At 36.0% G+C, this 21,424-nt stretch overlaps 1 protein-coding gene across 5 annotated transcripts; it reads right to left on the reverse strand.

Moving 5' to 3' along the window:
• Positions 1-453: 453 nt before the first annotated feature.
• Positions 454-18,985, reverse strand: Rbcn-3A (rabconnectin-3 alpha). 5 transcript variants are annotated; one of them, XM_018459794.1, is made up of 32 exons: positions 18,612-18,985; positions 17,945-18,142; positions 17,696-17,849; positions 17,353-17,451; positions 16,597-16,812; positions 16,381-16,516; positions 15,692-15,889; positions 15,354-15,532; positions 14,996-15,208; positions 14,763-14,916; positions 10,040-14,670; positions 9,645-9,959; positions 9,460-9,558; positions 9,184-9,381; positions 8,872-9,105; positions 8,623-8,760; positions 8,244-8,476; positions 7,992-8,173; positions 7,524-7,893; positions 7,226-7,459; positions 6,880-7,132; positions 6,590-6,794; positions 6,130-6,397; positions 5,797-5,970; positions 5,628-5,726; positions 4,094-4,180; positions 2,964-3,024; positions 2,622-2,830; positions 2,389-2,533; positions 2,071-2,288; positions 1,893-1,976; positions 454-1,821 (listed from the first exon to the last, which is right to left on the reverse strand). In XM_018459794.1, the coding sequence occupies exons 1-32, from the start codon at positions 18,696-18,698 to the stop codon at positions 1,705-1,707; spliced, it is 10,188 nt and encodes a 3,395-aa protein (XP_018315296.1). In that variant the 5' UTR covers positions 18,699-18,985; the 3' UTR covers positions 454-1,704. The 5 variants fall into 5 exon arrangements, with proteins under 5 accessions (XP_018315296.1, XP_018315316.1, XP_018315310.1 ...); XM_018459814.1 differs by lacking the exon at positions 17,353-17,451 and having other exon boundaries at positions 16,597-16,809; XM_018459808.1 differs by lacking the exon at positions 17,353-17,451.
• Between the last annotated feature and the right edge of the window lie 2,439 nt (positions 18,986-21,424).

Raw genomic sequence — 21,424 nt, forward strand, 5'->3', positions numbered from 1 at the left:
AGAAAGTTGCTTAAAATTATTATTAGGCGATTATATAAATTATTTATTCCTTCTGTAATAGTTATATGGTATAAATTTTGTAATTTTGAAATAAAGTGCAAAAGTCAATAAGTATCCGTATAAGTGCATTATGTATAAATCAAACGGATTTAATTTGATTATATATGTATATATACGAAAACCGATAAAAGTGTCATTCAACAAGTGTATTTAACAAAAATAAATCCTTTGTTATAGCTCATAATTTTAGGTATATATATACTTTATAACAGAATCATACTAGTAACAATTACTTGCGAAAAATTTATAGCGACAGAAACAATACTAATTTAAAAATTATGGCGTTACACATCTTCAAATAAGTTCGTATTGAACGGTGCTTGATCACAATTCGCGTGATATTTACAAAACTGGATATGAGAAAAATACATTTATCTAGCAATCTGTGAAATATTTGTGAAGTTTAAATAGATTTAAATAATTTTAAAAAAACGTAATCATCGGGGCTATTATTCTATCATTTGCTGTGTGATCGCCGATTTTAAATAATTCTGTAAATACATACGTGATAAGATAAACGCGTTACATTTCTCTCTCATGAAGTAACTATATTACACATATTCAGATAAAGAGATACAAAGAGTTTATTAGAAGGCAACACAGATTTCAACCTCTGTATTTTACTCATTATCCAAAATTGCCCGTCGTGTTTTACATATCTTATGAATATATTGTATATTATATATATATAGTAGCGATGAGACGAAAAAAAGCATCAGTGGGGTACCTTGAATACATGAGGATCCGTTCGAATTAATTTATCAAACTATATTACAGAACAATAACTTATATTACGCACGCACTGTCCCTATTTCAACAAATAATACACAGAAAGTTTCTTATTAACACAAAGAAACATCTCGTTTTTCTATATCAATAACCGCTATGAAAATCGGCTAAATCGTCTTTAAATTATCCGCCGCTAAATAGTAGAATTCATTAACTGATCTTTATATAAATACATATATTACATATTAAAATATGAAGGTACGTGAAGATTATTACATATTATTTATCGAATCGTTTAATATTACTTTCATGTGAAAGGAATGATCATTAGTATTATATGCTGCTCCATACGAAATCCACTTTAAGGAAAACACAGTGCTGTTTCCGCAGCTTTGTTGGCGCTACAGTTATTTGTGTATCTGCTCGCTGTTTTGGTTTTCTTTTTTTTTCTTTTTTTCTTAGATCGGGGAAACACTTTGAGACTATCTAAGATTATAGATTTTACATTTCACTATGTTTAGACTATAAGAGCTTCAGTTTTGGACAACAACAACAATATTCGTGCAGAATTCACTACTTTATTATGTAATAAAGTAGCTCTCGATGAAACGATATATATATATATTTATAAATGTAACACCCGATATATTAGCTTGTCACAACACACTAGCCATGCAAAGAGATGCCGTACCGTCTGCACGGTTCGTATGTAAAAGTAGTGGATATATCGTACAACAGCAATCAATTAATTGCGCGGATTTCTTTAACGATTCGCCTTTCATATTTATGTGTATATATGTATATATATATATATACACATATATATATACATAATCAATAAATATCGGCTCTTTTGCGTAATATACTTACACGGTATTCACTTCTTTTTCATCAACTTTTTTCTCCTTTTTAATCCTAATAAAGCGTTTGTATTACACAATCGCGTTCTGGCAGTTGACGGACTTTCATCGAACCATCTGCTCCACATGAAAACAATCGACCCGCGGAATCCACGTGTAACTGAGTAACGCCCTGGCAACAAATGATAACGTTATATCTCTGTTTCGCGTTTAAACGAATCGGTAATTGCAATATTATAGTACCTGTCCTATGTTTTTGAAGAAACTAGATCGTGGATGTTCACTAGGAAACGAATAAAGGAGAGAATGGACGGTCAAACCCCATATCTGTGGACAAAATGTTCGCTCATTACAGTATGAAACGAAGGAATATATGACACCTCATTGAGAAGTCGCGATTTGAAGAGATAAATATTTTTACCTTAATATCACCATCACCTGCCCCGCTAACGAAAAATTCCTCGTGCGGATCAAGCGCTAGACATTTGATAGCCGATTCGTGCGCTTGGAATCTCTGCCTTTGTTGCCGTTGTCGCACATCAAATATATTAATGTCGCCTTTTTTACCGCCGCTGATCAGCAGCTGATGCTGCGGTGCCAAGATTAACGCACTGGCTCCCTGATCGTGACACATGAAGCCTAACGAAATACAATCGCATCATAATTAAAGAAAGGATAATTATTTCTTAGCAAGTCGTGTTAAATATATGTGTGTGTGATATACATCGAATATTCGTACCTTGTACAAGAGATTTATTTTGCGGAAGTAATGTGTCCCATAACGCTACATTCCGTCCTTCTGAGCCATGACCCGCGGTGGCTACAAGACTGCATGCACCAAGGAAGACAAAATCCGAGGTCACTTTGCTGTGGCACTGATAAGTCTGAAACAGATTTGGCAATGCCGATAAGATATAAACGTATTGAATGATATACTCTCAACATTTTTAAAATAAATTACAAGATTCTTACAAAGAATGGTCGAGCCGTTCCTTCTCGGCAGGCCACTTGGAACAGACTCAGATGACCATCGGAATCAGCCACGCCGAACTTATTGCCGTGCTGAGAAAAACGCACACGAGTCACTTTGGCAAAAGTACCAGGTGCTCTCGGAGTAGCAACGGCTGTCTGATGTCCCCACTCCCATAACGATACAGAACCATCTTGTGATCCGGTTAAATCTGATATTGCCACATAAAAAAATAATAAACATGTTAATTACTTTATAATTTCTGCTATTTCAGTATGATCATGAAGAAGAGAAATTCGTAGGACGTATATTCGTGCGTTTATCAAGGTAACAAATATACTCACATAATGGTAAAAGTGGATGGGAAGAGATTCTCCTGATTCCATCGATTTTATGTTTCAGAATCTGTCAGAATAGAATACAATCGATTGAATTTACGAATGAAAAGATTCAAGATAAAAATATATACATTTATAGATGTAATATTTCAGCAGAAAACGTAACTTCATAAACACATTCAGTAATATTAAGATATAACGCAGTCTGGGTGTTATGTTAACGCAAAGGTTTAATGGAGTTGCATATAATAAACATGTAGCATGCGTTTCAAACGTTGCAGCGAGTTTCCAGTTAAAACAATTTGTAACTAATATTCGGCTGAAACTTTTTGGCTCACTAGCTTGCAGAATTAGCTGTTTTAACGTTTATCTCTACGGGTTTTGTAAACGTTGAATTAATATGTGGACACATATACACGAATGTGGGTTCATATTGTATAACGAAATGTAATGGATCTCTACACATCCAAGTCTTATGATCCTCATACTGACAGAACATGAAAAGTGTAATGTTTAAAATTGGATACATTATTCGTGAAAAAAATTGTATGTACAATCAGTCGAGCAGTTTGCATAGTACATGCATTAAATTCACATCCAATCATATTCATTTAATATATTCAACGTAACTTGTGATAAGAACAGGGTGTTTTATCCATGAACTATAAATAACATTCATGAAAATATTCAAGAGCAGATGAAACATTATATTTGCCAATCGTATATGCTAATATTTCTTTTTTATAAATCTTTCTATCATATGATATACTAATAATGTAAGCAAAGAAAAATACGAACCAATGTATTGTGCATATTGAACTCTTAGATAAAATGATAATGGCTAAATATTTCTAAAACAAATCTTACGGTTAAACTGTAAGATCCTTTGGAAATTCAAGATATATCTGACTTGCAATATGTATAAAAAATTAAAAAATGTTCTTAATAATCTCAGAAATTCTAATTTTTTTTTAGATAATCTTAGATTTTCACAATGAAATTGCGATAAAACCGTTATAAACGACGTTATTATGAGCTTTAACATATTACAAATCAGATACCTGCTTGTTACCCAAAAAAGTTAAACATGAAATTTGCACTAGGATAAACTAGGGTCTGTTAGATGTAAATCTCACCGGCTTTAATAAGTGTTTGCTCCTATCGGCAACAAATTGACAGAAACGCAGGTCGTGGGAGCCAGGAAAAGCAGGCATCCCCTTCATCTGAGCGAGCGAATGAGCCGCCAGTTCAGTGACGCAGACCAAGTTAGATGTTAGGCAAGCATTGAACAAGCAACATTGTCTCCGTCACCACTTGTGCTACCCTAACCGAGTATATCACATTCACGACTTGCAAGGCTTGTCTCGCAATGTTTTTCTCTCTCTCTCTCTCTTTCTTTCTCTCTTTTTTCTATCCATTCACGAAAAATAACTTATAAGAAAATTGCTAATTTTTCTTTCTAGAGTTTAATGGACAAATGCTACTGTTAATGGTTTTGATTAGTCAAGAGAGAAATAATCATTAGATAATCAACAAACTTTATTAGTTTTACACAAATAGAGATATGTGATAAATTTGTTTTCAATATTTATCATGTAAAACAAAGCAAGCCTTGAATTCAGCCGTATCCTGATATGTGAGACAGTGCATATTTCGGTCTTAATATATATATATCATGCAATGAATGATTTTTTTATGATCATCTTTGGTGCAAAATACTGCTTCTAGACTCGTATCATTTTGACTATCAATGTATAAGTATTGTCCAATAATATTACCTTTGTATCAAAGACAAAACAAAGATATTGTTACACGCTTTAGATGAAGTGATGTCAAACAATATACAATGTATATGTAGGAACTTAGGTACACATATAATGATTCTTAGAATATCCTGGATAGACAACACGCTTCCTAATTTATATTCGATATAGATTTTTGTGAATAAAGTTCGTTAAAAACTCCTTAAAACCTGTTAATTTGCCAAGAAACTCTTATTGTAAATACTTGTAAGCAACTTAAAAATTGTATATCAGTCTTGGAAATACTGCAAGTACTTCCTCAGTTATAATACGTTATAATTCCTCAATTATAATAAGCCTTCTATATGCGAGTTAATTAATTTCATTAGATATACAATCTCTTGCATAGTAATGATTAATTGCACATATTTTACATTCACGCACACATATGCATATTAAAACAATACATAGTGAGATTTACAGTTACACTCAAAATAAAAATTAATTCTCTCTACTCTGAGATATAATAATAAATATTCTGAGAGATGTAATAACAAATTAATAAATGCAACATAACAAAGAGGGAAAGTGAAATTTATTTTATTTTTAGATGAAGTCTTAAAATAAACTCAGCATTCAAGGATGTTATATCAAACGATAAGTGTAGCACAAATATATAGATAAGGAATTTAAAAAAATCAAAATATTCTTCACATAAATTAATTTGAATTATATTTACATGATTTAAATTGTATTAATAAAATGTTTTTCTTATCTTTGGTTTGCTCATATTTAAGATTATGTCATAAATTCTATCACCGATTTCATTAATTTTTAAGGAAAAAATCTATTAATTTGTGATATATATAATAATGTGATACTTTTGATGTTATTTACTATATAAATTGTGATATAATTGAAAACTCACCACGCTCGCGCCACGTCCACTTTGACTGGCTATACCTGAATGAGGTTGGGGGCTGTTTTGCTGAGGACTCTGCGCCAACAAAGGACGATCTGCTGCTGTCTGCAAATGATATATGTGTAAAATATGCAATTTATTATTATATTAATATAAAGATATTGTTAAATCATACCTGTATAACTAAGAAACTGGTTGGTGGCACAGGTTCTGGATCAGGTTGTTTATTCAAATTAATAATATCAAATTCGCATTCATCTTCCAACCATGATGGAAGTTCTAGGAGTAGAGAAATGTTCATCTCTTGTACTTCCCGAGGTGTAGCAAGGGCCATTAAACCTGGGTTTACCTATATATACCATCATCAATCACACTCAATCAGTCAATATTACTACTATATTGCAGACATCTAGATAAAATATTGTCGAAGCAATCTACTTAAGCAAGCAAAATCTGTTTAAAATTTCCTTAGGTAATTACGATTGGAAAAAAAGTTAAAATCAGATACCTGATTAAGACAGAAGGCACTGATGCTATCTTGTTCTTTATGGATTATCCTGACTGGTTCTGGCAAACTTGTAGTGCCACTATCACTACCCTTATCCTCTCCAGTTCCACGATGTACGCTGTCAACGACTGACTGACTACTTTCAAGTATCGTCGACAGAGATCTTCGTTTCCCAAATACTGCACGAATGAAAATATCCTGAACTAATTCCTGTCTGACTAAATAACACCATAAACGATTGGTAGGCGCTGCGGATGCCAATCGCGTACTGAAATCATGAGAATATATTTTTAAATAGTTCCTTCATTCTCTTTTAATTTTCAATTTTTAATTAAGGCCGTGTTCGTATATTACTGCCAGTTGTCAGTACAGTATAGTATACGTAACGGGAACTATAGAGTTTCAGTACTGGCAGTCAACTGGCAGTAATATGAACTTGGCCTAAATGAAATGTACTCACTTAAAAGGTGTATTTCCTTTCTCTAATAATGATCGATATTTATGAATAGCCGGTTTTCCAGGTGTAGGAGAAGGATCCGGCGCACAGCCAGGTATATAATTCGCTGGGGGTGGACCTTTAAGTTCCAATTCTTCACGTAAAGATTCTTGCCATTGTGCAACGATACCCAGTGTACCGTGAGTTAGCGGACTACTTACAGGTAATTCTAAAATAATAAACGCACATTATCTTAATGTTATCATTGTCATATATTATATATTAAGAGATTTACAAGTTATTGTATTTCATACCTTGCATTTCTATGCCGGCAATAGTTAAGAAATCTTGTAACTGTTGTTGCAGTATTTTAACTATTGCTAATCTCATTACACTCCAACTATACGAATTGGAATTACTATGCTCTGTATTATCCTTTGGTTTAGTCTTTGGCTTCGAACCCGTATCAAATACGTCTTCCTCATCGTCTGTAGAATCTAAGTCGGATACCGCAGAATCGGAAGAATCATAATCAATTTCATCTGCATATTCAGTCTCTATGCGTGGCTAGAAAAGTGTCGATTTACAATTAGTCCAAATAGCAAAATACAGACATGCGGATATGCAGAATCTTTCGATAGTTATTTTAAACATCCATACCTTCATAAGAAAATAGGAGATCATGCTCATTTGCGGTGAAACAAACTGTTCCCTGTATGTAGGCTTATCTTCCTTCATATTTGGCTGTTGACCCGTAAACTGTCCTAATAGCTTCATATTAAGTTTGACGCGTTGTTTAGTCAACGATGTCATGGTGTTCCACATGCCGCTGGCGGTACTTTGGATTTCGCTCGTCACACTATCGGTTCGCTCGACACTATTCGTATTACCGCCCTGATAAAGAAACGTAAAGATAAAAAAAGCAACATTTGTAAAATATACTAACAAAGGACTATACCTGGTTATTAGTAGTGCTCGCGACACGTAACAGCTTCTTAACGCCTCCTCCAAAGAGAGAGGCCCATGTACTGTTATCGAAGTGTTGTCCTACTAGTCTATATAAAATGTGACTGTCGCAACTTGACAGAGCATAGATGAAAAGACTCATATATGTTGCCACGAAAGCCTCGCAGAGCAGAATATTCAGCTTCGGTGTGTCTTCGTCTTTCTCCCGAGCTAATAATGCACGCAAATTTGTCACGCCTGGCCATTTAGAAGGTGAGGTAGTTATGCATACACCGTCATCTGTCGAATACCGTCGGTGGTATCTGTTTGAGGCTACCAAATGACCACTCGACGACGTTTCTACTTCAGCGACTACCGGAAAACTGAAAAATAGTCAATATATATACGTATAGTATCTGATTAGGAACATCTTGTATAATATTTAATTAACTTAATTACAATATAAAAACATGTAATTTACCTATCAGGCTGGTGATGTTTCATAACAAATGTGTCTGAATCACAAAGGGACTGGTAAATACAGGCGCTAAGTGCCACCGCTAAATCTCTCATGATAAATACTTCGCAATAATGTGTATTTCTGTTAGGCATTGGCGGATTGCGTAGCTCTACTAACGTTTGTAGCATATCATGAGCGAGAGACTATAAAAAACAATAATTAGTATTGTATATTGATACGAAAGAAAAAAAATCAATATAGGTTTTGACATACTTGCAGATGTCGAACTGGATCAGCGACGACAGTTTTGTTGCAAGCGACGCTGGCACTTAGTAGGGGTAGTGTAGTAGGAAACGGAAGAGGACTGAGCAATTGTTGTTGAGTCTTTTCTTGTTGCAATTCTTGTAGCAAGAGTACCAATTCCATTCTTACTGACGCTAAGCCTCCACCCGATGCACCATGCAATGAACAGTACGATAATAATGTCCTCAATAATGTCTCGTTAGCTGAAAATCATACAATATTAATTAATTGTCTTTGTCTCTTATTTATTAGAAGCTAAAATATTAGCAAATAGTTTGTTAAATAAAATAATTTCTGAAATTAAAACATTTAATTAAATAATATAAAGATTCTAATTAATGCAATCAACCTTTCAGCCATTTCTTCCTCTTTGCAGCTCTCTGTACTTTAGCTTCAAAATCCAATTTCTCTGCTACTAGTATTTGATGTAACGTTGGCTGTTCGCCGGGTTTATATGGTGGCACATCATCAACCATACCTCCTTCATCTAAAATTTTTTTTTTAACATTATTATCGATATTTATTAATCCATAATTGTTGAGAAATTATTACTATGTTATTCATGATAATTATGTGTATGCAAAATAAGAAAAATTACATTCTGCTACGTTGTTCACATCTCCGTCTACGTTAGTACTGTAGCTGCAAAGTTGTCTCAATGCATCTACTTCTCGTTCCAACCACACGTAGAGTTGATATCGTAGCTGACCTCCGTCCACTTCAAAACCTGTTGCTAACGTAGACAGTTCTTCCATTAAGATTTTCAAGCAAGCCACGAATTTTAGCTGTTGTGCCATAATATCCAATGGTCCAGCTGATTTTACCACATCTTCTAAAACATTAGTCATTTTTATTAAAATAATAAAATTATGTAAAAATTAATTCACCAGGAAAAGAAGAAAAGTCTTACTGTTATCATTTTCTGACTTGTGTACATTATCCTGCTCTTTTTTGTCGAGTTTCATACTCATGGGAGGACTATCGGCGTCTTCACCTTCACCTGTCTCATCATCATCCCAGTTTAATTCTAATTTATCTTCTTCCCTGTGCTTGTTACTCTGAGACCAATCAAATGATGATGTACCCCAATCCATATCGCCAGCTGTTTCTAAAAACGATATTTCATTAGCTTCATATATTTTTAATATTTTTAAATTTTATTTAAAATAATGATAGCTCTACGTACCTTTATTATTTATTGGATTCGACTTATTTTCCCAATTAATAATACCGGTATCTATTTGAGAATCTTGAGCTCTAGCCTTATTTGGACTGTTTAATAAGCCTATTAAAATAAAAAGATCGTAACATTTTCAATTTAGAATTTATAGTTTGTCAATTAATTTATGAATATATGTATATATTACTTACTTGGAGAATCCTCACCATTTGTTTCCATAACTTTATTAGGTAATTTAGATAAAACTTCAAGAGCAAGGGCTGGACAGCCAGCCTTAAAGTGTGCGTGTGCTGTTGTGAAATACAGTTGCCTCTCCAATGGTGTAATACTATCCTCTAACAATAATTGTTTATCTGGCTGACTCTTTGTCTCTGTGCCATAACTGAATCCCGAAATTACTACAGAGTGTCCTTTCTTCTTATCTTGCGCGGTGGACGCGATATATTGTCTGATTAATAATGGATGCGTACGAAGATAAACATAAAAGTTGAAAACGTTTGGATTTGCTGAAATAAAAATTAGAAGATAAAACGTCTATTTTAAGAGTTAATTCACGTAATGTACAAAGTATATCGATATTATTTACCTGTTGTTCCTTCTGGTTTATCAGATTCATCATTATATTGCGGATGCATATGACCGACATTGGTCAAGAGCAAAGTATTGAGAGAGCCAGAATAATCTTTCAAGATCCATAGAGCCATGCTACGCAGGAAAGGATCAGGATGCACTCTGCTCATATCTTGATTTTGCCCATCTTTATCGCAACCTAAGATTTCTTCATATAGTAATCTTCTCATATTGGGAGACGAGATATCATTTTCGTAAAGTCTAGCTATCACCATCGCAAGTTGGATGTCGTTCAGTTTATTTAAGCACACGTCGATAGCATCTTTCAACGCTCCGGCAAGTAAAAAGAATGCGGCCGCGTGTTCAAATCGTTGCTTTCCAAGCAGAGCGAAAGCGTTCTTCAGAGCCGCCTTCCTCCATCGATCCTCAGCGAAATTATTTGAGAAGAAGGTGGTCATTCGTTCGTCTCGTTTATTTCTAAACAGACCCCACACTAAATTCTTCTTTTTCATCGCTAAATAATAGACAGCCGCATCCAAAGGATCTTGTTTATCTTGGAAAGCGGCTTTCGCTATTGTCTCCACACATTTCTTCAGTACCGTGTTACTTCTAATCCACCAACCTACGCCGAGTTCCTTCAACACAGACCACTTTGGTTGACCTTTGGCATAAGACGGAATTAATCCCAGTAATTCTTCCTCAGATTCGGAATGAAACGCCCACACGAGATTATTCGATGCGATACCCTGTTTCTGGAATTGCGCTCTTTGTACCAATGGTAAGCAGCGTATCAGATAATTGTAATGTTTCATTGCCAAGAGGAATCTGAGGCCACAGTCGTCCAGCGAATCGGTGGATACAGTTTCGCCGTCCGGAATGCCCGTTAGATTTTCCTTGGCGATCGCATTTTTTGCCGCATCGATTGCGAATCTTTCTGCGAAATCGACATTACACGTTGACACGGTATCCGCCAACGCGAGCAGATGCATTTGGTCGAGACTGGACAGTCCTGGAAGATGAGTGTGAGTCAAGAGACGTGATAACAGTCTGCCTTGCCTGGGACCAAAGTGAGAGATCCCTTGTCTCTCCGGCACTGAGGACCGTCTGTCCTTTTGCCGCGAACATTCGTAATCCTCATCCAACATATCATCCAACGATTCTCCTTCATCCAAATTGTTGTCGAATAGCTCGTTGTAATCATGCTTATCCTCGCTTTGCTGATGCGGTAGATTCGTTTCTTTGTCGGCCATCAATAGAGTCCACAACGGAAGTGGGGAGATGGATGTAATTTCTGCATAATCCAGCGTCAATTCCTCCGGTATTTGTGTAGTCGAACCTCTCGGTTCCAGCGGCGATGTTGTGCCCATGTAACTTACTGACATTGTTCTCGATCGCGACCAACCGCTACGCTGCTTCACCAGATTCTCGTCGTCGGCTCGCAAAGAGCAGGAACTACCTATACATCGGACAAGATGCGCCAGTATAGCTTTCACCCATCTGATCTTACCCGAATTCAATAGTTCCATCAACTGTTTAGGGTGATACTGTGGCAAAACCGGACAAGCTATCCTCGATGCTTCGAACAGCCCGTAATCTGGCATGTAGTCGAAACTCAAATTCTCGTTCTGTATACCACGTTTTTTCTTGGCATCCAGCATCGTTAAATTGATGCTGCTAACACGCGACAAATGTGGCATGGAAGACACGTTTGCCAGCCGCCTCTGAGATGTCTCGTGTGCTAATGTGCGTAGATCCTCATCGCGTAAGTTTCGACTCGCTTGGAACTCATCGGATTCCTGATGTTGCAGATTCGAATGGAAGCAATCATTCTTCGGATTCGGTTTCCACTGCGAGTACACGTGCATTTCGGAATCCATGCCGACGACCAAAATACCGTCCCGCACCCAGGATATTTGCATGGGTAGTGGCGGCAAGCCATCTGCCGTCGTCAGCTCGATCTTGCGCAACTTCATCCATCGGATCTCGTCGACGAATTGCGGCTGAGCTAGCGACGAGGTCTTTCTCAGTATCGGTCTATTGTTGCTTTGAGATTCCTTCATTGCTTTCATGTTAGCCTGCGCAAGATCCGAGCATACCGGAGTGAACAGCATAATTTTGGAACCAACACCTACAGTTAGAATATGCGAGCCGTCCTCTTTGGATACCCAATCGAGCTGCACTAAATGCTTCTGCGTGAGCGGACACGTGTTACCGTTCTCTATGATCGATTTTCGCAAAGATTGCAAGGTACTGAACGATGGAACCGCTAGCAGACCAGCTTTCGTGGAATCACCATTCTCTCCGTTTCTCGAAGACCTTATATCCTCATGACTGAGAGTCTGTAACACCTGAGTGAGTCGTTGTTTCTTCTGCAAGAATCTACTATCATACAAATAACTAAGATCCAAATGCTGATCCACCGGTATTCGTGGCAGATGAATATTCTTCAGATGAATTGTATCTTCTAATATCCATTCGCTGCCACCCGTGCTTTCGCATTCGTATATAGCGACGCAAAGATTCACGTAGCGCGAGTCCGGATCGTTTTTCGTTGGACGCGTAAACGATTTTCCGTACTTATAAGCGCAAGCAATGCGTCCGCTGTAAGCAGCGCTTATGTTCAACGGTTGGCCAGTAATATCAATAGTAGATTCCTGGTCTTTTCTAGTCATCTCCCATTCGCACCATTCATAGTCCAATTTGTCATCCGGCTTCTTCGTTACCTTGCATTTCCAAAAACGCACGGTACTATCGCTACAAGCCGTGACAACAATATATGGTGCAAAGCAGGCGGGATATATCGAGGAACTACTCAAATGTCCCGCGGCGGGAGCAGCATGAATCACCTCCACACTGTCAGGTAATGGCAATTCTTGCGTGCAGACTTTCGTGGTGGTGATGAGAACGTGACTGTTTTGATGGCGACGAGGCAGGAACGTTGAGTCCAGGTCAGCTTGACTATCGCGACGACTCCGGCCGCCGGTTTGACTGGCTCTGCGGGATCGTTTGCCTTCCGCATGACTCAATCTACCGAGCGTTCCCTCATCATCCTCATCTTGAACTAAATGGGAATCTGGCACATACATCATCGAGCCTGATAAACCAGTAGTTTCCGGTTGCGACGCTATGACCAATCGCCACATGTGCACGGTAGTGCCCTGCTGTGTACGCTCAAGGACCACTATATAGAATGGCTCTTCGAAGATTGCCGATTGCTGCAAATCCACCATAGCGTCCAATGTAGACTCCATGAGTCCCAAATCATTGGCCGATGTGTCGATACCGGGTTGCTTCTCATCGTTTCTTTCACCTGTAATTAATTGCTCTTGAAAGACATGAAGGAACTGCGTGTTTTGCCAATCATGAGTAGCGTCGGAAATAGCATCGAGCTGTATAACGCATCCTGGTCTCGCGGTTGACTGCTGAGATACTATTTTTATCCTGTCATGAATGGAGTGCCTAACGCCATCGTCCGATGACATATCCGTCGAGAGACTGGCCATAGAATCCATCATCCTGCTTCTTCTCTCACTGATCGATACTTCAGCTAGTAACGTTCTAGCATCAATAACAGCTTGATAAACCCTTAAACACTCTCCATCGCTAGCTACGAAGCAGGCACTGGGAGAATTGGATAAATTGCCTAATGTTGTGCTTGGCAATAATGTCGGGATCCAGGCTACGTTACTAAATGCTGATATCTCGGGCGAATTGATACGTGCCAATTCAGAAACTCCACCGCTTTTAGATAAAGGCCCCACAGCATCTACGCGCCATAATATCAATTCGCTGCAAAATCCAGTGGGCGACATAATATCCTTATCCTTACTAGAATCGTGCTTACTATCGAGATTTTCGTTAGATTCCGTTGACTGAGTACCAGAAAATTCAGGTATATTATGATGGGAAGTTGTCACAAGTAGAGGTAAGACAGGATGGCAAGTGATGTCGTTTACACGGAAGCGATGCCCGGAAGCTCTGCATGCATGTCCTATGCTCAACACTTGTGAAAATTTCGTTTTATCCGCAAACGTTAACTGCCATAAATTTAAAGTACCATTCGAGTGCTTTGACACCATAGAAACAATCGGACTAGGATGAGCCAATAGATCCGCGTCTTGTCCATTCTTATTACTTTCCAATGCATTACTTTCAGTTTTCGTTTGATTTTGATCATTTGTATTTTCTATATTTTTCAATAGTTCCTGACCTGTTTTGGAGGTCAAAGTAGATTGCTCCTCGTCTTGCTCTATTAGACTAGGTAAGGGATTCGCGACTTCATTGGAATCACTTGTTTTTGTCGAAGATTTTGCAACTTCACGAATATTCAATAAGGGTCCACCAGTATTGTGAGAGTACATCGATACATTATGACTCATTGTCGATGCGTCGCCGAGCGGAAATGCGTTCGGAATACGAGTAGAGAATGAAATTTGCGCTTGTCGAAAAGATCCGGGGTGGTATTCGTCCAACCATTCAATATGCCAAATCAAGAAACTTCCGTCTATCGGATGTATCGAAAACAGCAAATCTGGATTGTGATGCCAATCACGTAGCAATGTTTCTATCTTTGTGTCCAATGAATCTGGTGCGTGATTCATTGTGGATGTTGCATCCGTCGCTATAGAATTAATGGAGGTTGTATTGCTGCAACATATAATTTTCTTTAATAGAATAGAATTTTATTTATAATAATGTGTTGAAAGAATTGGCAAGAAAAATATATTTGGAAAACGTACCTAAGACTGGGATGAGAGTGCACACTATGTGCTAAACTGTGATGAGATGAGGTAGTATGTGCAGTATGATGTTCATCACTACTGTGATCTTCTTGGCTCATTGACCGGCCACCAACGATTGGTTTCTGAGCTGTTTGCAGCCGAACTCCTTTTTCTAAAAAGAACATTGTTATTAGTAATCGTATTTTTTCAAAAATTTTCAATAAACGCAATCAAATAAATCAAATGCATACTTGGTGTACATTCATCCTCAGAATCATGTTCCACATGTTCAGCATCTTGATGTTGCAAACCTTCCTCTTTCTCCACTACTTTACGAGTTAATTCCTGCAGTATGTTTTCGGCTTGCATGGTAAAATGCATTTCCTTATTATTTAGCCAGTGTAAAATAAAATTCGGTTCTCTTTCAGGGTCTCCAGTAATTAGGCTTGGTACTAGCGGTATATCTATAACATGAAGGTATACTACCCACTGACGATTACCAATATTTCAATAATATTCAAAAGAAGACGTAATATTAATGTAAAAAATATAAAATAAAATTTTTATACTACTTTATGATGTATTGCATAATAAACATTAATACTATACCAGTTTCTGCATTAATACTGGCTGCCAAATGGAAATGCATCCCTGGGTAATGACCAGAAGTTTGGTAATTATTATGAAAATCGTGTACAGAATATGTAGATGGAAGCGTTGGTAAAGTCGGTGCTGTATGGCCAGCTTGATGTTGCTGTTTAGCATGTCGTCGAATATGAAAACATGTTCTATAAGCAGAAAATTTTATATACAATCATCTCTTTTCATCAAAATTTCATATATATTATTTCAATAAGCATTATAAAAATACAGCTTTCTTTATACTTTAAAATAGCAAATATATAAAGAAATATCAAATTCTTCTCTCATCATCTCTTCAAACATACTTCATATGTTTGAGCCGCTGCATAAATCGATGTTTGTGCATATTATGATGACGATGCTTGCCATGATGACCATGCCTATCGGAGCCTTCAAACTGACTCATGTTAGCTAAACCTTCGATCTCAGGTGGTATTGTTTCTGCCCACACTCGACAAATATTATCGCGACACGAAGTGACCAACATATTGGATACAGAGCCTCTAATTTGTGACAAAAGAAAACGAATTATTAAATGCAAATATTATTTTTGCTTCTTATATTGTTTAACTTTACTTAATCTTTTTATTACAAAAACAAACCATTTTACAGTAGCACGAATAGTATATTTGTTACATACGAAGAATCATTATATATTTCTTGTCTTAAGCTCGTTTCTACCAATGTCGATTAACTTTTAATCTTGACTTAATTTACTCTTTATGCTTTTCTAATTCTTAGAACTAGAGAAAAAGATAAAAAATATTCTTTATCTTTTTTTATTCTTTGTTAAATAAAAAATAGTTTAAATCAATGTTGACGTTAATCTACATTGATAGAAATGAACATTATTCGTATAAATGTTAATTTATGATAAAGTTATACATTTTAACTCTACATGTAGAAAAAATATTTTTAGAGTAATGTTTTGTTATATCGCTTAAATAATATATATAAACATCAGTATCATTGATTCGACCATAGGTTTACTTACTTTGGCATGTATTTACTTGTTTTGCGCCAAGAAAGGTGCGTTACAGCACGTGGATGTGCAACATAAACAAAACTAAAATTGTCACTACCCACGGACTGAGAAAAACTTGTATGATCTATGCTCTTTGCTGGAAATACTGGAAGTGAAGAATAAGCCTATAATAGCTGTTTATATAGATAAAGAAAGATCAGTTAATAATTCAATAAAAATACATACATTGTTTGTTTTCAAACCATATTTTGACTAATCTATCGTTCATTCCTGTTGTTGCAAACAAAGTGCCATCGGGACTAAAACTCATAAGATGGACTGGTGTAGCCGTACGACATTTCCATACACAGTTCCAACCACCTGGATCATTTCCAATGGATGTATCTCCAGGCCCTGGACTTTCAGCTTCCCCTCCAATTGAGAATGTTACTGTACCAGCTGCTAAAAAATAAATTTATTTTAACAATATAATAAACTAATTGTTTTTAGATACAATAAAATGCACATATCTAAAACACAAATAAAAATCAATATTTAATAAAATATCTCCATAATGCAAAAGATAACATCTTAAATTATATCATTTGTATAAAAAATTGTATAATATATATTTTATAATAATAATGCATATTTTCTCATATTATGCAATAGCAAGCTGTGTAAATTAAAATGTTCAATGTGGCAAGCCCAAGGATTAAACAAACATTTTTAAATCATATTGAAATTGTCAATCTTTGTTTGCAACTATTTCATATATATACATACATGTATAACAAAATCAAAATTTTATCGCAACATCAATCACAACAATAACTTTATTAAGTTCATTCTGATGCATTTGTTTTGATTCTATAATTCTCTAATTGGACGAGGTATGCAGATAATTGATTATAAAAATGCAGTGGGTTAGCAAAGCTATGATATATTAACATGCAAATAACATCAACACTATACGTTCATTCTCGAAAAGAATGAACTCACGATCCTGAGAAGTGTTTGCTGTAACGTTATGATTGTTTCCGGTCGTGCTGACTTCTTCTGTTTGTAACGTTTTCGGCTTTGTAGTTGTAGGTAATGTCGCTGCATCAAGTGATGAAAAATACGATAATTCTACTATTTTGAAATTTTCATCAAGCATTAAAATAATTGTCAGAGAAGAAGATATATTTTATTGTTGTATATATATATTTTATGCAAATGAAATCTCTAATCATAAAATACCGATATATTTTAGCACAACTTGAAGATAATTTTCCAATATTAAATGTAAAATATCAATTTTATTGAAACAAAAACAAATAAATCTATAAGAGGATAAACTTACTGTGCTCTTCTTGAAACGGAGTGATATTTTGGTGCCACAATTGTAACAGTTCGCCGCCTGTTAACAATCTCGTTCCTTCTAAATTCCATGATAAAGAAGTAATATTCGATTCTGTTTGCAGACTTCCTGTTTGAACCCATCTGTATTCTAATTGCTATAAAAAAAACATTTACAAAGATTTAGTAAAAATTTGTAAATGAGTTCTTAAATATATATCAAAATATGTAACAGAAAAATTATGATACAAACATGTGAACAGGTGCTGTGTATGAGCGGTGTCGGCTCAAAAATGCAGACTTGATTTTCATAGGCTGCAGCTATTTTTCCTGTGTCTGTACTACAGTCCAGACAACTAATCCTGATGTAATTGTGCACTGCTCCAGGAATTATTTGAACTCGTTCAAAATTATTGGCCAAAATCACAATATTGCAACCAGCTGCATACGCCTGAATAAATAAATCATAGTCAATCTGTTACTATTACATACTTTTAACTCTGTCTTCAAATCAATTTAAGCATTATCACATTATCTTATCAAATCTTAAGTTTGTCTTTCAGATATGATACACTATCACACTATTACTATCTTTGATAAAATCTTTTGACAACTAATTACAAGATATTAATAAAAAAGATTTTAATTTTAATTCCCAACGCTTCAAAAATATCAGATAAAACATGTAAAACAATAAAAAATATACATATTCGTCGAAGCAAACTAAACTCGTGAGACGTAAACGTCCCACGTTTGCAAGCCTAATCAAAGTGTCATTCGATCAGCTGACTTCCATAATGCGAGAGTGCGTATCGACTTTTACGATCACGTACGAAATTCCTTTGGCGATATTGGCGAGGTTGGCCGATCGCCAAGGACGTGACGTATCAAAGCGCGACCGTTATTTCATGGTAACTTACGGTGAAGGATATTCCCTCGACGGAACCGACCGCGTAGCAGCGGTCGCCCGCATTGCAGGCGCCGCTAAGTATCTGATGACAATTCATGGTATCACACGCGTCGCACACACACGCGAGACGTTAGATCATCGTTCGGCGGCGCGATCCGCCGTTTCGTCTGCGACCGTGTCGAATCTGTGTCCGGATATGCCGCCGATGTCGACGTCCGGGCGCCGCACGATCCGGCCTTGTCGGTCCAAGGTATCGCGATCCCCCGAAGAACGCGTCACGCGCCTAAGATCGACGCGACACGATGATCAGGCGGCCACGACGACGCGGCCATCTTTAAATGGACGTCCACACGAGCGACATCGTCGCTGACGGTCTCGTCTCCCTGGCCCTGGTGGCTGTACGAATGGCTGACTGGCCGACTCGCCGACTGCCAAAGGCGGCTTCCGGAGCGCACGCATGCACCAACGATTCGCAACGATTGCGCCGTCAGCCGCGCGCGCGTATTGCGAATTCGCGTATCGATATCCCCACGGAGGTGCTGACGACCCTGCGACGACTTAAGACGACTCCCACGTCGTCGCGTTAGTGAAAGATAGACGGGAATGATACAGATCGTAATATTTATATAATCACAAATTATGATCATAAGAAATGGACGATGTTGAAAAAAATAAATAGATGCCTAAATAATTATTTAAAAAAATAATACTTATCAAGTTATTACAATTTGTAATGTCTCGAAAACATCGACGATAATTGATTAATTTGTAATTTATTCTTTTATAGCTATTTAACATTAAATTAACGAAGGTCAATTACTTCGATATCATATTCATTAACATAGCAAGTGATTAATTAATTTAACAGGCAAAATTGCTTGCTGCAAAATTTCTAACATACACGCAAATTTAATATCTCTAATTTAATTTAAAATTTTTCATGACAAACAATTAATTATTTTATTGTTTATTTTATCTATATTAATAACAACTACGGATCGTTTTCTCTAATTTAAAAAGAATGAGTTTTTGTACTCGTTCTCACTTCTTTTTCTTCTTTTATAGATTGACATTGACGATTAGAGGGATCTGTTATTATAATTGTAAGTGAACATCGAAAAAATTGTAGAATACATTTCCTTTCATATTATATATGAAATATTAATTTCATATTAAATATTAATTGCAATATGCACATATCAATCAAATAAAAAGTTTAACTTCCAATTGTGTCTTGCAGGTACTACTTTGTTTTTTCTCTAAATTTACGTAATCTAAAGTAATATCGAGTTGTAGTAGATTTTGCAACAAAAATAATTAGCGACGCTAAGAGATTAACACTAGGAAAAAAAAGTTGAGTTTTTGTAGACGTTACATAGTCGCTTGTCGTACAGAATCGCTTTGAACGAGGCAGGTGAACAACACGTGTAACGTGCATGTCGTATACGCCGCTCACATAGGTGCATACAATGCCGTTACGGCAAAAGAAGAAAAATACATGTTATCTATAATCGAGCGGTGAGCTTCTTCGGAGAAAAAATTATTCACCGTGATCATATCGATCCTTTGTTATTAACCGCCTCTGTACTATATTTAGTTGTCTTTCCGAACCGACTTTCCATTAAAGCATAATCAGAGCGCATTGGAACGGGTACTCATCTTCTTTTTTTTTTTCGAATTACAGTAAGATAGATCCTCCCTTTAGAGGGGAGGAATCAAATTAGATCTGAAATCATTGTGATTAGAAGGAGGAAAAAGAAAAATTCATCCTGCAATTGAAATCGGCGTAAAACGATGACGCGGTTGCTAAACTGCTTATCTTACGAGGAACTGACACTTGGCTACGTGCGTGTCATTAATTGCGACCAGTTGACACCAATTATGAGACATACGCTCGCACTGTGTTCTTAATGATGTAACCAAGCGGAATGCGTAAAAAATGTCTCTGTAGCTCGCATTGTAAGGCATTGTATAGGCTTAATGTTATACGCTACACGATATTTCTACAGTTTAAATTTTTTTAAATACAAACTCTTTATATCGTAATATTTAAAAAAAACTATCAAACTAACGATGGAAAAGCTCTTTTTCTTTATCTTTGTCTTTACCTTTATCTTTATCGATCCTTCGTCATTAAATTATGTACCTAAAAGGAAAAAGAAAAAGTAAATGTTTTTTTTAATTATAAAATTAGTGCAACAACATCACAAGAACTGGTACATTTAATTAGTACTGTATTATTATAATATAAAATTATATTATGGAGCGCGATAAGTACAGCATTATTATTTCAGTAGAGGTAGAATCAACAAAGTATCTCTCATATACATTTTTCTGCATTAGACAATAAGCTATTATTAAATACAGGCATTTTGCCGTATTTTCAAAATAATTAAAACAAATATTCATGTATTACATATTACACTAAAAGCTTTGCATTACTTTATGATAGAGACATATTATTGTATAATACTATAATAGCATGATTACACGAAGCAAAAGCAAAGAGAACAAAATCATCTTTTTAAATTCTTCATCACACATATATGTACTAAATATAATATAATTAAATCTATTTTTATATAAGTATACAGATATATTATTTCCTTACAAAGTCTACAAAACAATAAAATAGAAAGAAATCCGTGGATTATAAATATTCTATTCTTCTGCAATGTTGCAAAATACACTTTTTCACTAATCGCTTCTTTATGGAGAATCTAACGAATGATAATCAGCGTTTGTATTATTTCCGCGATAATTCATATTACGAAGTTTCACCTTGTTCCAGTCGATTGATAGACTTAGCATATCTGTATAAGG

Source organism: Mycetomoellerius zeteki, unplaced genomic scaffold, assembly GCF_001594055.1.
Source record: "Mycetomoellerius zeteki isolate Tzet28-1 unplaced genomic scaffold, Tzet1.0 scaffold119, whole genome shotgun sequence".
Taxonomy (NCBI): domain Eukaryota; kingdom Metazoa; phylum Arthropoda; class Insecta; order Hymenoptera; family Formicidae; genus Mycetomoellerius; species Mycetomoellerius zeteki.

Excerpts from the sequence above, each read along its gene's own strand:
- Rbcn-3A (XM_018459794.1), bottom strand. The coding sequence starts at position 18,698 with ATGAATTGTCATCAGATACTTAGCGGCGCCTGCAATGCGGGCGACCGC. Across the intron at positions 5,727-5,796 it reads CCAGTTTCTTAGTTATACAG|ACAGCAGCAGATCGTCCTTT; the intron begins GTATGATTTAAC and ends TATCATTTGCAG. Across the intron at positions 3,025-4,093 it reads GCAAACACTTATTAAAGCCG|ATTCTGAAACATAAAATCGA; the intron begins GTGAGATTTACA and ends CTATTCTGACAG.